The 12538-nt window shown below is 49.6% G+C and overlaps 1 protein-coding gene across 1 annotated transcript; it reads left to right on the forward strand.

Annotated features, from left to right (window-relative positions):
- The first annotated feature begins 8765 nt into the window (after positions 1-8765).
- Positions 8766-12329, forward strand: LOC127307267 (uncharacterized). Its single transcript, XM_051337993.2, has 3 exons — positions 8766-8980; positions 9168-10001; positions 10771-12329. The coding sequence occupies exons 2-3, from the start codon at positions 9276-9278 to the stop codon at positions 12184-12186; spliced, it is 2142 nt and encodes a 713-aa protein (XP_051193953.1). The 5' UTR covers positions 8766-8980; positions 9168-9275; the 3' UTR covers positions 12187-12329.
- The last annotated feature ends 209 nt before the right edge of the window (positions 12330-12538 follow it).

Raw genomic sequence — 12538 nt, forward strand, 5'->3', positions numbered from 1 at the left:
GCCCTGTCACAGTCTGGCGAGAGCGGCACTATTTTTCAGAGCAGTGCCAATGCAGTTGCGCGTGGTGGTGGCGGCGCTTTTCAGCGCCGAGATGAAATGCTCCTCCCCGGCGTGATGACTACCCTCGCCGTGATGATAGCGGTTACCGATCTGATGAACGTGATGGCTACAATAGGCGAGATGACAGGTATGGCGGTGGTGGTGGCTACCGTCGAGATGATAGAGATGGCTATAACAGGCGAGATGATAGGCACTATCGTGATCATCGTGATGATCGGGGGTACAATCGGCATGATGACAGAGATATGCAGCGCCGTGATGGAGGTGGACGTGGCCGTGGACGCACACCTACTCGCTTCGTTGATACCACCTGCCAGATTTGCACCAAGTATGGGCACCCTGCACGTGATTGTTGGTGGCGCTATTCTGATCGTGATGATGATGAGGAGGATCGCCCTCGCAATGAAAATGGTGCATATGGAGTGGACACCAACTGGTATATGGACACTAGTGCCACGAATCACATTACATGACAACTAAACAAGTTGCACACTCATGACAACTATAAGGGCCGTGATCAAGTTCACAATGCCAGTGGTACAGGTATGGCAATACAACATATTGGTCATTCAACATTACATACCCCTCATAGTTCCTTGCATCTGAATAATATTCTCCATGTTCCTTGTGCCACTAAAAATTTGTTATCACCTCAAAGAATTACCCTAGACAATAATGCTTTTGTTGAAATTCACCCATTTTTCTTTTTGATAAAGGATCATGCCACCAAGAAAATTCTCTTTAAGAGTCCCTGTCATGACGGCCTCTACCCTTTTGTGCCTATCTCCAATGTTGCCGAACCCCACAAGCATGCCTTCATCACCATCAAGCCATCTTCATCCACATGGCATCGTCGTCTAGGACATCCATCATCTTTTATTGTTCAACAAGTGCTTAGGAAAAATAATCTAGCATACACTCCTGAAATAAATCCATATGTGTGTGATCCTTGCCATCAAGCAAAGATTCATCAATTACCATATCTTGTTTCCACTAGTGTGTCTACTGTTCCTTTGGAACAAGTGTTTTCTGATGAATGGGGTCCTGCTCCAGCCTCTGTTGGGAAACATCAGTACTATCTAAGCTTTATTGATGATATAGTAAGTTTACATGGATCTATTTTCTAAAAAAGAGATCTGATGTGTATCAAGTTTTTCTTAACTTTCAGCAGCTTGTTGAACGAAAATTTAATAGAAAAATTGTCACTATGCAAACTTACTGGGTGGTGAATATGAAAAACTCCACGGTTTCTTTCAAAAAGTGGGCATTACTCATCATGTTTCTTGCCCACATGCTCACCAACAAAATGGTTCTGCTGAACGCAAGCACAAACATATTGTTGAGGTTGGTCTTGCTCTTCTAGCAAATGGTTCTATGCCCCTTAAGTTCTGGGATGAAGCTTTTCTTACTGTCACCTTCCTCATCAATTTACTACCTACTAAAGTCCTTGATCTCATGTCTCCAGCTGAAAAATTACTTGATGTCAAGCCAAACTATGATGCTCTTCGTGTTTTTGGTTGTGTCTGCTGGCCCAATCTTCGCCCATACAATAAACACAAGCTTTCTTTCCGGTCAAAACTGTGTGTTTTCTTGGATATAGTCCTCTCCATAAGGGTGTTAAGTGTCTTGATGTCTCCACTGGTCGTATTTATATATCTCGTGATGTAGTGTTTGATGAGAATATTTTTCCCTTCAAGTCTCTTCATCCAAATGCTGGTGCACAACTTAGAGCTGAAATTCTTTTACTATCTGACACTCTGTCATCATCACATGCAAATGAGGGAGTAAATGTTGATGATCATATGCATATTGTTCCTGTTACTGATGCTCTACAAGTTTCTGGTGCTAGTACAGCAAATGCAGATTCAAATTCTGAAGATTCTGGTGAAAATTTAGCTCAAAATGATGCACAAACAAGAAATCTGCATGCAAGACAAAATAGCACAGACTTCCAGGATAATTCCCCTGCCAGGCCATCCTTCTTGGATCCGCAGCCTAGATCCTCCTCGTCTGCCGCGCCTGGCCTTGGCCACTCCTCGCCTTCTGCTTGTGACGGTAAAGCACATGTCCGTTGGGAACCCCAAGAGGAAGGTATGATGAGTACAGCAGCGAGTTTTCCCTCAGTAAAAAACCAAGGTTATCGAACCAGTAGGATATGAAGACCACGTGAAGGTTGTTGGTGAAGGAGTGTAGTGCGGCGCAACACCAGAGATTCCGGTGCCAACGTGGAACCTGCACAACACAATCAAAATACTTTGCCCCAACTTAACAGTGAGGTTGTCAATCTCACCGGCTTGTTGTAAACAAAGTATTAAGCGTATGGTGTAGAAAATAATGTTTGCTTGCAGAAAACAAAAGAGAACAATGATTGCAGTAGGTTGTATTTCAGATGTAAAAGAATGGACCGGGGTCCACAGTTCACTAGTGGTGTCTCTCCAATAAGATAAATAACATGTTGGGTAAACAAATTATAGTTGGGCAATTGACAAATAGAGAGGGCATAACAATGCACATACATATCATGATGACTACTGTGAGATTTACTTAGGGCATTACGACAAAGAACATAGACCGCCATCCAACATGCATCTATAACTAAAAAGTCCACCTTCAGGTTAGCATCCGCATCCATTCCAGTATTAAGTTGCAAACAACAGACAATTGCATTAAGTACTGTGCGTAATGTAAACAATACAAATATCCTTAGACAAAGCATTGATGTTTTATCCCTAGTGGCAACAACACATCCACAACCTTAGAACTTTCTGTCACTGTCCCAGATTCAATGGAGGCATGAACCCACTATCTAGCATAAATACTCCCTCTTGGAGTTACAAGTATCAACTTGGCCAGAGCCTCTACTAGCAACGGTGAGCATGCAAGATCATAAACAACACATATATGATAGATCAATAATCAACTTGACATAGTATTCCATATTCATCGGATCCCAACAAACACAACATGTAGCATTACAATAAGATGATCTTGATCATGATAGGCAGCTCACAAGATCTAAACATGATGGCACAAGAGGAGAAGACAACCATCTAGCTACTGCTATGGACCCATAGTCCAAGGATGAACTACTCACGCATCAGTCCGGAGGCGGGCATGGTGATGTAGAGCCCTCCGGTGATTAATTCCTCTCTCCGGCAGGGTGCCGGAGGAGATCTTCTGAACCCCCCGAGTTAGGGTTGACGGCGGCGGCGTCTCTGGAACTGTTCTGGTATTTTGGCTCTCGGTCCTAGGGTTTTCCAAGACGAAGGAATAAATAGGCGAAGGGGTAGAGTCGGGGGAGCCAGGGGGCTCCCTCCCCACATCTCGGCGCGGTAGTGGGGCCCCCCGCGCCGCCCTATGGGGTGGGCCCCCTGCTGCCCTTCCTCGACTCCTCTTTGGTCTTCTGGAACCTCTCGTGGAAAATAGGGCCATGGGCTTTTGTTTCGTCCAATTCCGAGAATATTTGTAAACTAACTTTTCTGAAATCAAAATCAGCAGAAAACAGGAACTGGCACTGTGGCATCTTGTTAATAGGTTAGTCCCAGAAAAAGCATAAAAACATTATAAAGTTTGAATAAAACATGTAGGTATTGTCATCAAACTAGCATGGAACATAAGAAATTATAGATATGTTGGAGACGTATCACCTTCCACATCTCCGTCAGGTGCCGACAGCGTGGGGGACCGCCCACGTGCACCTGCGGCGGGAGCGGGAGAACGCGGCATCTCGTCGCCCGTGCGTGGAGCATCCACTTCGTCCTCTGCGCGCAATGATGGCCCTGCCGACAGCGTGGGGCCCATGGAATCTCCGCCAGCCTCTCCTGGATCGCCACCTATACAAGACAGCGGAGCAGAAAATGACAATGCACAAGATGACAATACAGAACACAATACTGATACTGATCCAGATGCTGATGACATTTCTCCTGCTGGTTCTGTTGCAAATACAGACTCTGATGGAGATCCCCCACCTGAACCACCGCGACCTCGTACTAGGCTTCAAAGAGGTATCCGTAAACCTCGTCAATATACTGATGGCACTATTCGATATGGCATGTTTTCTTCTACAGGTGAACCTGGTAATCTGGCAGAGAAACTTGGAGATGAAAAATGGCGACAGGCAATTAATGAAGAACACACAGCACTCATGTAAAACAAAACCTGGCACTTAGTACCTCCAAACTCCACTAAAAATCTCATTGATTGCAAGTGGGTTTATAGAGTCAAGAAACATGCAGATGGTACAAGGCTCGCTTGGTTGCAAAAGGGTTTAAACAGAGATATGGTCGTGATTATGAAGATACCTTCAGCCCTGTTGTTAAAGCAGCTACTGTTCGTCTCGTTCTTTCTGTTGCAGTGTCTAGGGGATGGAGCCTTAGGCAGCTAGATGTTAAGAACGTGTTTCTTCACGATGTTCTGGAGGAGGAAGTATATATGAAGCAACCACCTGGGTATGAAGATCCTAGCTTTCCGCATTATATTTGTATTCTCGCTTAGGCTCTAAACTACAAGAACTTGGATTCACATCATCAAAAGCATACACATCATTATTTATGTTCAGCAGGTCGGATATTACTATGTTTATCCTTGTCTATGTTGATGATATCATTGTTGCAAGTTCATCTGATGCGGCAACCACTGCTCTTTTACGGAAGATGAGTCATGATTTCGCACTTAAGGATCTTGGTGATTTGCACTTCTTCCTGGGAATTGAAGTTAAAAAGAGTTCAAATGGTATTGTCTTAACACAAGAGAAATATGCAATGGATTTGCTCAAGAAGGTTGGCATGTTACAACCACTTGTACTACACCTTTGTCAATAACAGAAAAGTTATCCTTGACAGATGGAGAATCACTTGGTGCAGAGGATAGTACAAATTACAGGAGCATAGTTGGAGCATTGCAGTATTTGACACTAACACGACCTGATTTGGCCTTTTCAGTGAACAAAGTATGTCAGTACATTCATGCTCCTACCACTGTGCATTGGACATCAGTAAAACACATATTAAGGTATATTCGAGGTACAGTGAAAGTTGGACTCACTTTTCAGAAATCTAGATCCTCTCTTCTTAGTGCCTTCTCAGATGCAGACTGGGCAGGATGCCTCGATGATAGACGATCTACTGGTGATTTTGCCATATTCTTTGGTCCAAATCTGATATCATGGAGTGCCAGTTAACAAGCTACAGTGTCAAGGTCAAGTACTGAAGCAGAATATAAAGTTGTGGCAAATACAACAGCTGAACTAATTTGGGTGGAAGCCCTGGCTCGTGAGTTAGGAGTCATGCTCTACCAAAGACCGATCCTCTGGTGTGATAATTTTGGTGCTACTTATTTATCTGCAAATCCAATATTTCATGCCAGACTTAATATATAGAGATTAAACTTCTTGACATCAAATTCATTTCAACCAAGGATCAAGTAGCTGATGGATTCACTAAAGCTTTAGGTGTGAAGGATCTAGATGAGTTTAAGCGTAATCTCAACCTCTCTAGAGGTTTAGATTAAGGGAGGGTGTTAAACCTTGTAAATCAGAGTTTTTATACTGATATAGAGTAGTACTCTACTTAGTATAATACGTTTTGTATATGCCACGTGTGGGGCTGTTCCACACCATATTAGCACGTAGCCCGGCCCAAGGAGAGGGTACGGTTCCAACCCTAGCAAATTAACACGGAGTATTAATTTACCAATCCAACATTATAAAACCGTGCGAAATAATGCGCTCCATCTATCAGTATAAGCTACACATCCCTCTCACATACACCACGCAAGAACACCTTTTAGACCATCATCAGTTCAGCACGCCATCTATCCATGGAATCAAAGCAACATCTCAATTCTCAAAGGCGCCTTCAAGAGATGAATAAGCCTGATGACTAGCTTTTAGTTTGTTTGTTTGTTTGAGAGTAGCTTATCACGTGTACCACGCGATAAGCCTGATGACCAGCTAGTATACCAAATGGCTTGACAACGGGAAGGTGCCGCCAATTCAGAACTGAACCGGTACAAGCTACGAGAGGAGAGGCAGCGGCCACAAAACCCATCTAGGGTTTCATTCTTCGATGACGACATCACTGGGTTGTGGCGGACCACGGCCTCTCGCCGGTGAGGATTTTACGTTATTTTTCAAAAAAAAATTAGTTTCTTTTTAAGGATGGTGAGACGGTTGTCTACATCTTGAAGTCGGAATAAGGTCATCTCCGTCTTATCCTCGCTCCGGTGGTGCGTCTAGCGTTGGTGGAGGGCGCGTGGAGTCGTGTACCCGATGGATCTCCTGGGATCCCGTCAGTTTTCGTGTTTGTTTGTGTGCTTTCATGTTAGTCTCTTTCATCTATGGTTGTCATCATTGACGATGGTTGCTACTCTGCTGCGTTGATCCTTTGAAACCTTAGCACGTCTACTTCACGTATGTCTACTACAAAAAGCTATACGATGCCAAGCTTTGCTCTACTCCGGTGAGGGAGAGGTGAGGATGGCGGCAAGCCTTCCGCTCGTGCTAGTGTATGTAGTCATCGCTAGGTGATCCGAGTACATATTTGTAAATTTTATTACTTTTTAAGCTATTTATACTACCGTTGCTTAGATCGGTGGATTTTTCGCAAAAAAGTAGCTTCAAGAGGAGAAGGAGATCTGAAGGTGCCTGCCTTCTGGGTTGCAGTATTACAGACATTGGTCTGAAGATCTCCATAGCTGAAAGCAAGCAAACCACCAAACAGAAGAGGACAAGTACCACCCTTTCGCATCATTACCTGCCTAAACCAAACCACCTCTCCAATCCCGTAATCCTTAGGGCATGAGCAATGGAGGCAGCTGTCCAACTAGGTTTGGATAAAACTTTTGACATATGCATGCCATGTTATGGTCTCATTAATATATCTTTCTCTCAAAAGCTGATTTGATTTTCTTTTTCTCTCTCACATTTTCACTCAGTTTTCACTTTATGGCTGAAGAGGCTGTCTCCTGATGAAGAGGCTACCTCCTCATCCGAACCTACTTTAGACCATCCGAACCTAACTAAAGTTGTGAGGCAGTACCTCTAGGGCAGTGCATTGGGCATGTCCTTAGGGCATCTCCAACCGGGCGACCCATCCCGCGCCCGCGCGTCCGGATGGGTCGAAACGGACAAAAACCCGGCCCAACGCGGGGACGCACCGCAAAAGCGGACGGCCGCGGCGTCCGGAACGACGCAAACCCGGCCCAAATTTGGGCTAGGTTTGCGTGGCCGCGGATGGCACGCGCCGTCCGCTCGCGTCCGCGCGCTGGTCGCCTCGTCTCCCTTGGGCCCACCCGTCGGTGACTAGGGGAGTCTATTAAATGGGGGTGGAGGGATCGGCCCTCCACTCCGGTCCCCACTCCACTCCCGCGACGAAACCGCCGCCATGGCCCCGAAGCGGGTTTCGCCGGAGCCAACGACGACGAGCGAGCGGCGGCCGGCGTCGTCCGCCGGCGCTGCGACCATCGTGCGGAAACCGAGGCGGCCTCCACATCGGAGAGGCCGCCGCGGCGGCGCGGCATTGCCGCAACCGCCGCCGCTGCTGCTCGAGCCCAAGCCCGAGTCCTCGGAGGAGGACCGGACCTCCGCGCCGCCCTCATCATCTCGGCGGCGGAGGAGGAGGCGAAATGGCCGCAACTCCATGCGGCCATTCGCACCTCCGAAATGGAGGAGGCGGCGCGGCGGGAGGTGGAGGACGCGGAGGGCCGGGAGCTGTACGCCGGGCCCTCGGGCGCGACGGGAGGAGGAGGAGGAGGCGGCGCGGCGGGAGGAGGCCGGGCGCCGCGCCGACGAGCAGCAGCCGCCGCCGGGAGAGAGGTGCCGCGGAGGAGGCGGCGCCCGGAGGCCGACGGCGCCGGCGGCAGAGAGGCGACGAGCGCCTCCGGGCGGCGCGGGTGGCTCGGACCCCCACTCGCCGTGGGAGGAGGCCACTGTGGTCTCCACTGGCCGGAGTCCCCGGCGCGGTCGAGCCACAACGGTGCCTCGCCGCCGGGGACCTCGGCAGACGTCGCCGACGACGCCCACAGGGGCTAGGCGGCGCACCGGCGGCCATCGCGCGCCAGGCCAAACCCTAGAGGGTTTTTTATTTTCTGTTTATATTTTAGTTTAAATTTAAAAGCCCATATAGGGGCTTCTTTTGTTAGTTTTATTTGCCCAAAATAGGGCTATGTACTAAATTTGCCCAAAATAGGGCATATGTTTAATCAAATATCGTTTAAATTTGCCATTTTCATTTTGTTTTCGTGTTTCTCCAATTTGCGATGCGTCCGCGCGTTGGGCGCAGCGCGCGACCCAAACGGACACGCGGACGCGGGGCGCTGTCCGCGTGTCCGGGCGGCGACCCAAACGGCCCAAAACGGACGGCCCAGCGCGTCCGTTTGGGTCGCCCGGTTGGAGATGCCCTTATGGTGCCTCAATCAACTTGCTCCTACTCTGCCCGTACATTCACTCACTCTCTTTCTCTCTGGAGCTGGACCAAGACATGCTATCTCTAGTGGGTCTCATTCCGGTGCAAAGGCTGCACTGGCAAGCCCGCCATTGATGGTCCTGTTCCACCTTTACTAACCAACCAAAAGATTCCTCTCCCTTCACCGGTGCGCTTGATCATTTTGTTTGATTGATCATGGGAAAGCCTCCATTTAATTATGCCTCTACAGTTTCCTTTCCCAAATAGGACCACATCAAGACTGTCACTGGCCACTGCCTCACTGTTTGTGCCTCCCCCACTCGGCCATATCCATAACTGCGTGCCACCTTTCCACTATGCTACAACTGAGACGCATAACCACTTGGGTGTCCTAAATGCTTAACACTAATCCAGTGGATCATCTCTCCCAGCTCACCTCGGCTGATAAGTGTTGCAGCCTCTGCTTGTGGATCTATCTTTGTTCCTGAACGGAGCTGGGCTGCTTCTTCCACAAGGTGTGATTTAGCTTCAGATTTGCCCATTCGTTCATTTGCATGAAGCTTCCCTTCCAGTTTACAGATGCTTGCATGATCCTACAGTTCCAATCCGATCACAGACAATAAAGAAACCATCTTTTCCGCTTTAATTTGGTCGGCTCACATGGTGCACATTCCTCATTCTTCTTCTTCTACTTCGCTGCAGGCAGCTCTTGGCATTGCCCCCGCCTCACCTCCCATGTGATGTGCGCCTAAGCTCAGCTCAGCCCACCTCACTCCGGACTGAGCACCCGGCACCGGCAGATCTCCCGACATGGCGCGGTCCTGCTACTTCCCGCTCCGGTGGGAGAGCACCGGCGACCAGTGGTGGTACGCCTCGCCCATCGACTGGGCGGCGGCCGACGGCCACTACGACATCGTGCGCCAGCTGCTGCACCTCGACCCCAACCTCCTCATCAAGCTCACCTCGCTCCGCCGGATCCGCCGCCTCGAGACGCTCTGGGACGACGACGCCCGCTTCGTCGACGCGCCGCGGCACCGGGCCTCCGTCGCGCGGAGCCTGCTGCTGGAGTGCGAGTGCAAGCACGGCGCCGAGAACACGCTGCTCCGGGCCGGCTACGGCGGGTGGCTGCTCTACACGGCGGCGTCCGCGGGGGACATGGGCTTCGTGCAGGAGCTGCTGGACAGGGACCCGCTGCTCGTCTTCGGCGAGGGCGAGTACGGCGTCACGGACATGTTCTACGCGGCGGCCAGGGGCAGGAACGCCGAGGTGTTCAGGATGCTGCTGGACCACGCCATGTCCCCGAGGTTCTCCACGAATTGCCGCGACGGGGATGGCGCGAATGGGGTTGGTGGCGCCGGCGGTCGCACCTCGGTGTTCCGGCTGGAGATGATGAGCAGAGCTGTCCACGCCGCCGCCAGAGGAGGGAGCGTAAGGATGCTCAAGGACCTCATCGATGGTCGCTCCGACGTGTCGGCCTACCTTGATATCCGTGGATCCACCGTGCTTCATGCTGCTGCTGGGAGAGGGCAGCTGGAGGTGAGGCGCCTGTTTCCTGCCCATTGCTTACATCTTCTTCTTCAGTAAATGGTTTTTGTTAATTCGTCTTCCTGCTGATACTACATATGTTTTTGTACTCGTTTAGATCTTGTTATTATCAGATTCAGAATTTTGGTACATCACAATTGATTTGATTCAGAACAGATACTTATATTCGCTTTTCGGTGGATATTAGAATTGTGAAGCTCATTACTGAAAACGAAATGTCCAGTGTCATTCTAGGATAATCATTGTGTTGTTCTATCTATTTATCTTTAACTGACACTATGATTTGATATAGCAATGATAGTACCACATCTAGAAGGCAAAGGTATTAATTACTGTTACAACCATGCGTGATCAACACTTAGCAGTGCATTAAGAAGCTAGATCGTCAGTATACACTTACTGACTTAGCCTTTTGAGTTCATTTCTTTGTTGGATCAGCTGGTTCAACTCGTGATCAGAAGTTTTTGGTAGAGGATGATACACAAAACTGAAAACATCAAAACTCCAATCATGAGACTCCTTTCCAATAATTTGACTCAAAAGCGAATCTGCTTCTGCTTCAGTCCCGACAGAAAAGAATTACCAGATTTTCTCTGTTCCTTGACGTTGCTATTCAGCCAACTTTCCTTCTGTTTCTTGATGTTACATGTAATCGTTATTTCTCCATATCCGTGAACTGTTAGGTGTGCAAGAGTCCAGTTTTTCCAAACAAAAAATAATCCCTTCTCTGTCTCATGCTGTAAACATATCTCTTATGCAGGTTGTCAAGTACCTCATGGCATCTTTCGACGTAATCAACTCAACTGACAATCAAGGGAACACTGCATTACATGTAGCAGCCTACCGAGGGCATCTGCCTGTTGTAAATGCACTGGTTGCTGCATCTCCATCAGCCTTGTCAGCTGTCAACAATGCAGGCGATACGTTCCTCCACTCAGCAATTGCAGGATTCAGAACCCCGGGATTCCGACGGCTCGACCGACAGCTTGAGCTCACGAGGCATCTGGTACGAGAAAGAGCTGCAGATGTCCAGAAGATCATCAACCTGAGAAACGAAGCAGGCCTTACCGCCCTTCACATGGCTGTGGTTGGCTGCGTCCATCCGGACCTCGTCGAGCTCCTGATGACCACGCCGTCGATCGACCTTAATGTCGAAGATGCTGACGGCATGACCCCGCTCGCGCTGCTGAAGGAGCAGCTACGGTCAACCACTTCGGAGAGGCTGATCAAGCAGATAGTCTCTGCAGGAGGGGTGCTGAGCTCGAGTGTGTTGAGGACCCGGTCCGCTGTTGTTTCGCAGATAAAGATGCGAGGAGGGATCGCGATCAGTCCGGGCACCATGTTCAAGATATCTGATGCCGAGATATTCTTGTACTCGGGGATCGGCGCGACGGAGTCTCGGAGAGCTAGCTCATGCTCCAGCGATGGCAAGTGTGATGCTGCACATGCAGAGACGAACGGTGAAGGTGGTGATGAGAACCATGGGTTGTCGGAGAAGAGGCTGAGCTCTGCGAGCCGAGCAAAGGACCGTCTCAAGATGCTGCTGCAGTGGCCTCGTCACAGGGGGAAGATGTCGAGGACGCCGAGGAAATCCGAGGGCAGCAGCCCGCTGGACACCATCAAGAAGCTGAACAAGCACGTCGCGAAGACCCCGACTCCGCTTAGGCAGGCATACACCACCAAGACGACGACGCTCAACAACAAGCGCACGCTCGCCATCAAGAGCTCCACCCCGACCTCAGCCACCAAGAAGAAGCTCAACTCGAAGCTCATCCACGGCATCATAGAGGCCATGCCGCATCTGGCATCATCGTCGACGTCCACCCGGTCCCCACCAAGCACCCTCCCTAGGTCCTCCATGTCCTCCGCCGCGCCACCATCAACCAAGCTGAAGGACATCTGCTTCGAAGAAGACGAGAGCTCGATGATGACACCGCCCTATGGTAAGCTCAAGGACGTCATCCTGGACAACAGCAACCGAACGGATGACCCGTCGTGCTCGAACTCGTCCTTCGCCGACGATGGAATCAGCGTGGGAGCCCGGAAGAACCACGGATGCGGGAACGGGAGGCTGATCAACATCTGCTTCGGCGCACAGGGGCTCAACGTGGAGGACTCGGTGAGTGGGCAGCAGACGAGCAAGATGTTCAAGCAGCAGGGCCTCGGGGTGTCCTGAGAGCACTGACCCGCGTAAGTCTTTGCGGTTCAACGATATATCCCTGTTGAACCCCAACCGTTTGGCTTTGGTTCGGTTTGTTACAGAGGCGATGTGTGTGGTTTGATTTGTTGAGATGAATGGATTGTATGCGTGTAATCCTACCAAGGCGTGCTCGATTTCTGCCTGTTCTGAGGGCTTGTTTTTGCTTTGTTACGCCCCGTGCTCGATTTGTTCAGATGAATGGGTTGTATGCGTGCTGCGAACCGCTGAGTTTGAGCAGAAGCTAGTTCGGCAAATTGAGAACGATCTAGTTCCAGCTAGTCAAGCCCAACGCTGGCTCATGCTAGTCAACCTGAGAATAGCACCATGG

Source organism: Lolium perenne, chromosome 6 (assembly GCF_019359855.2).
Source record: "Lolium perenne isolate Kyuss_39 chromosome 6, Kyuss_2.0, whole genome shotgun sequence".
NCBI lineage: Eukaryota > Viridiplantae > Streptophyta > Magnoliopsida > Poales > Poaceae > Lolium > Lolium perenne.

Coding starts and splice junctions, on each gene's coding strand:
- LOC127307267 (XM_051337993.2), top strand. CDS start 9,276: ATGGCGCGGTCCTGCTACTTCCCGCTCCGGTGGGAGAGCACCGGCGAC. Junction 10,002..10,770: donor CTGGGAGAGGGCAGCTGGAG/GTGAGGCGCCTG, acceptor TCTCTTATGCAG/GTTGTCAAGTACCTCATGGC.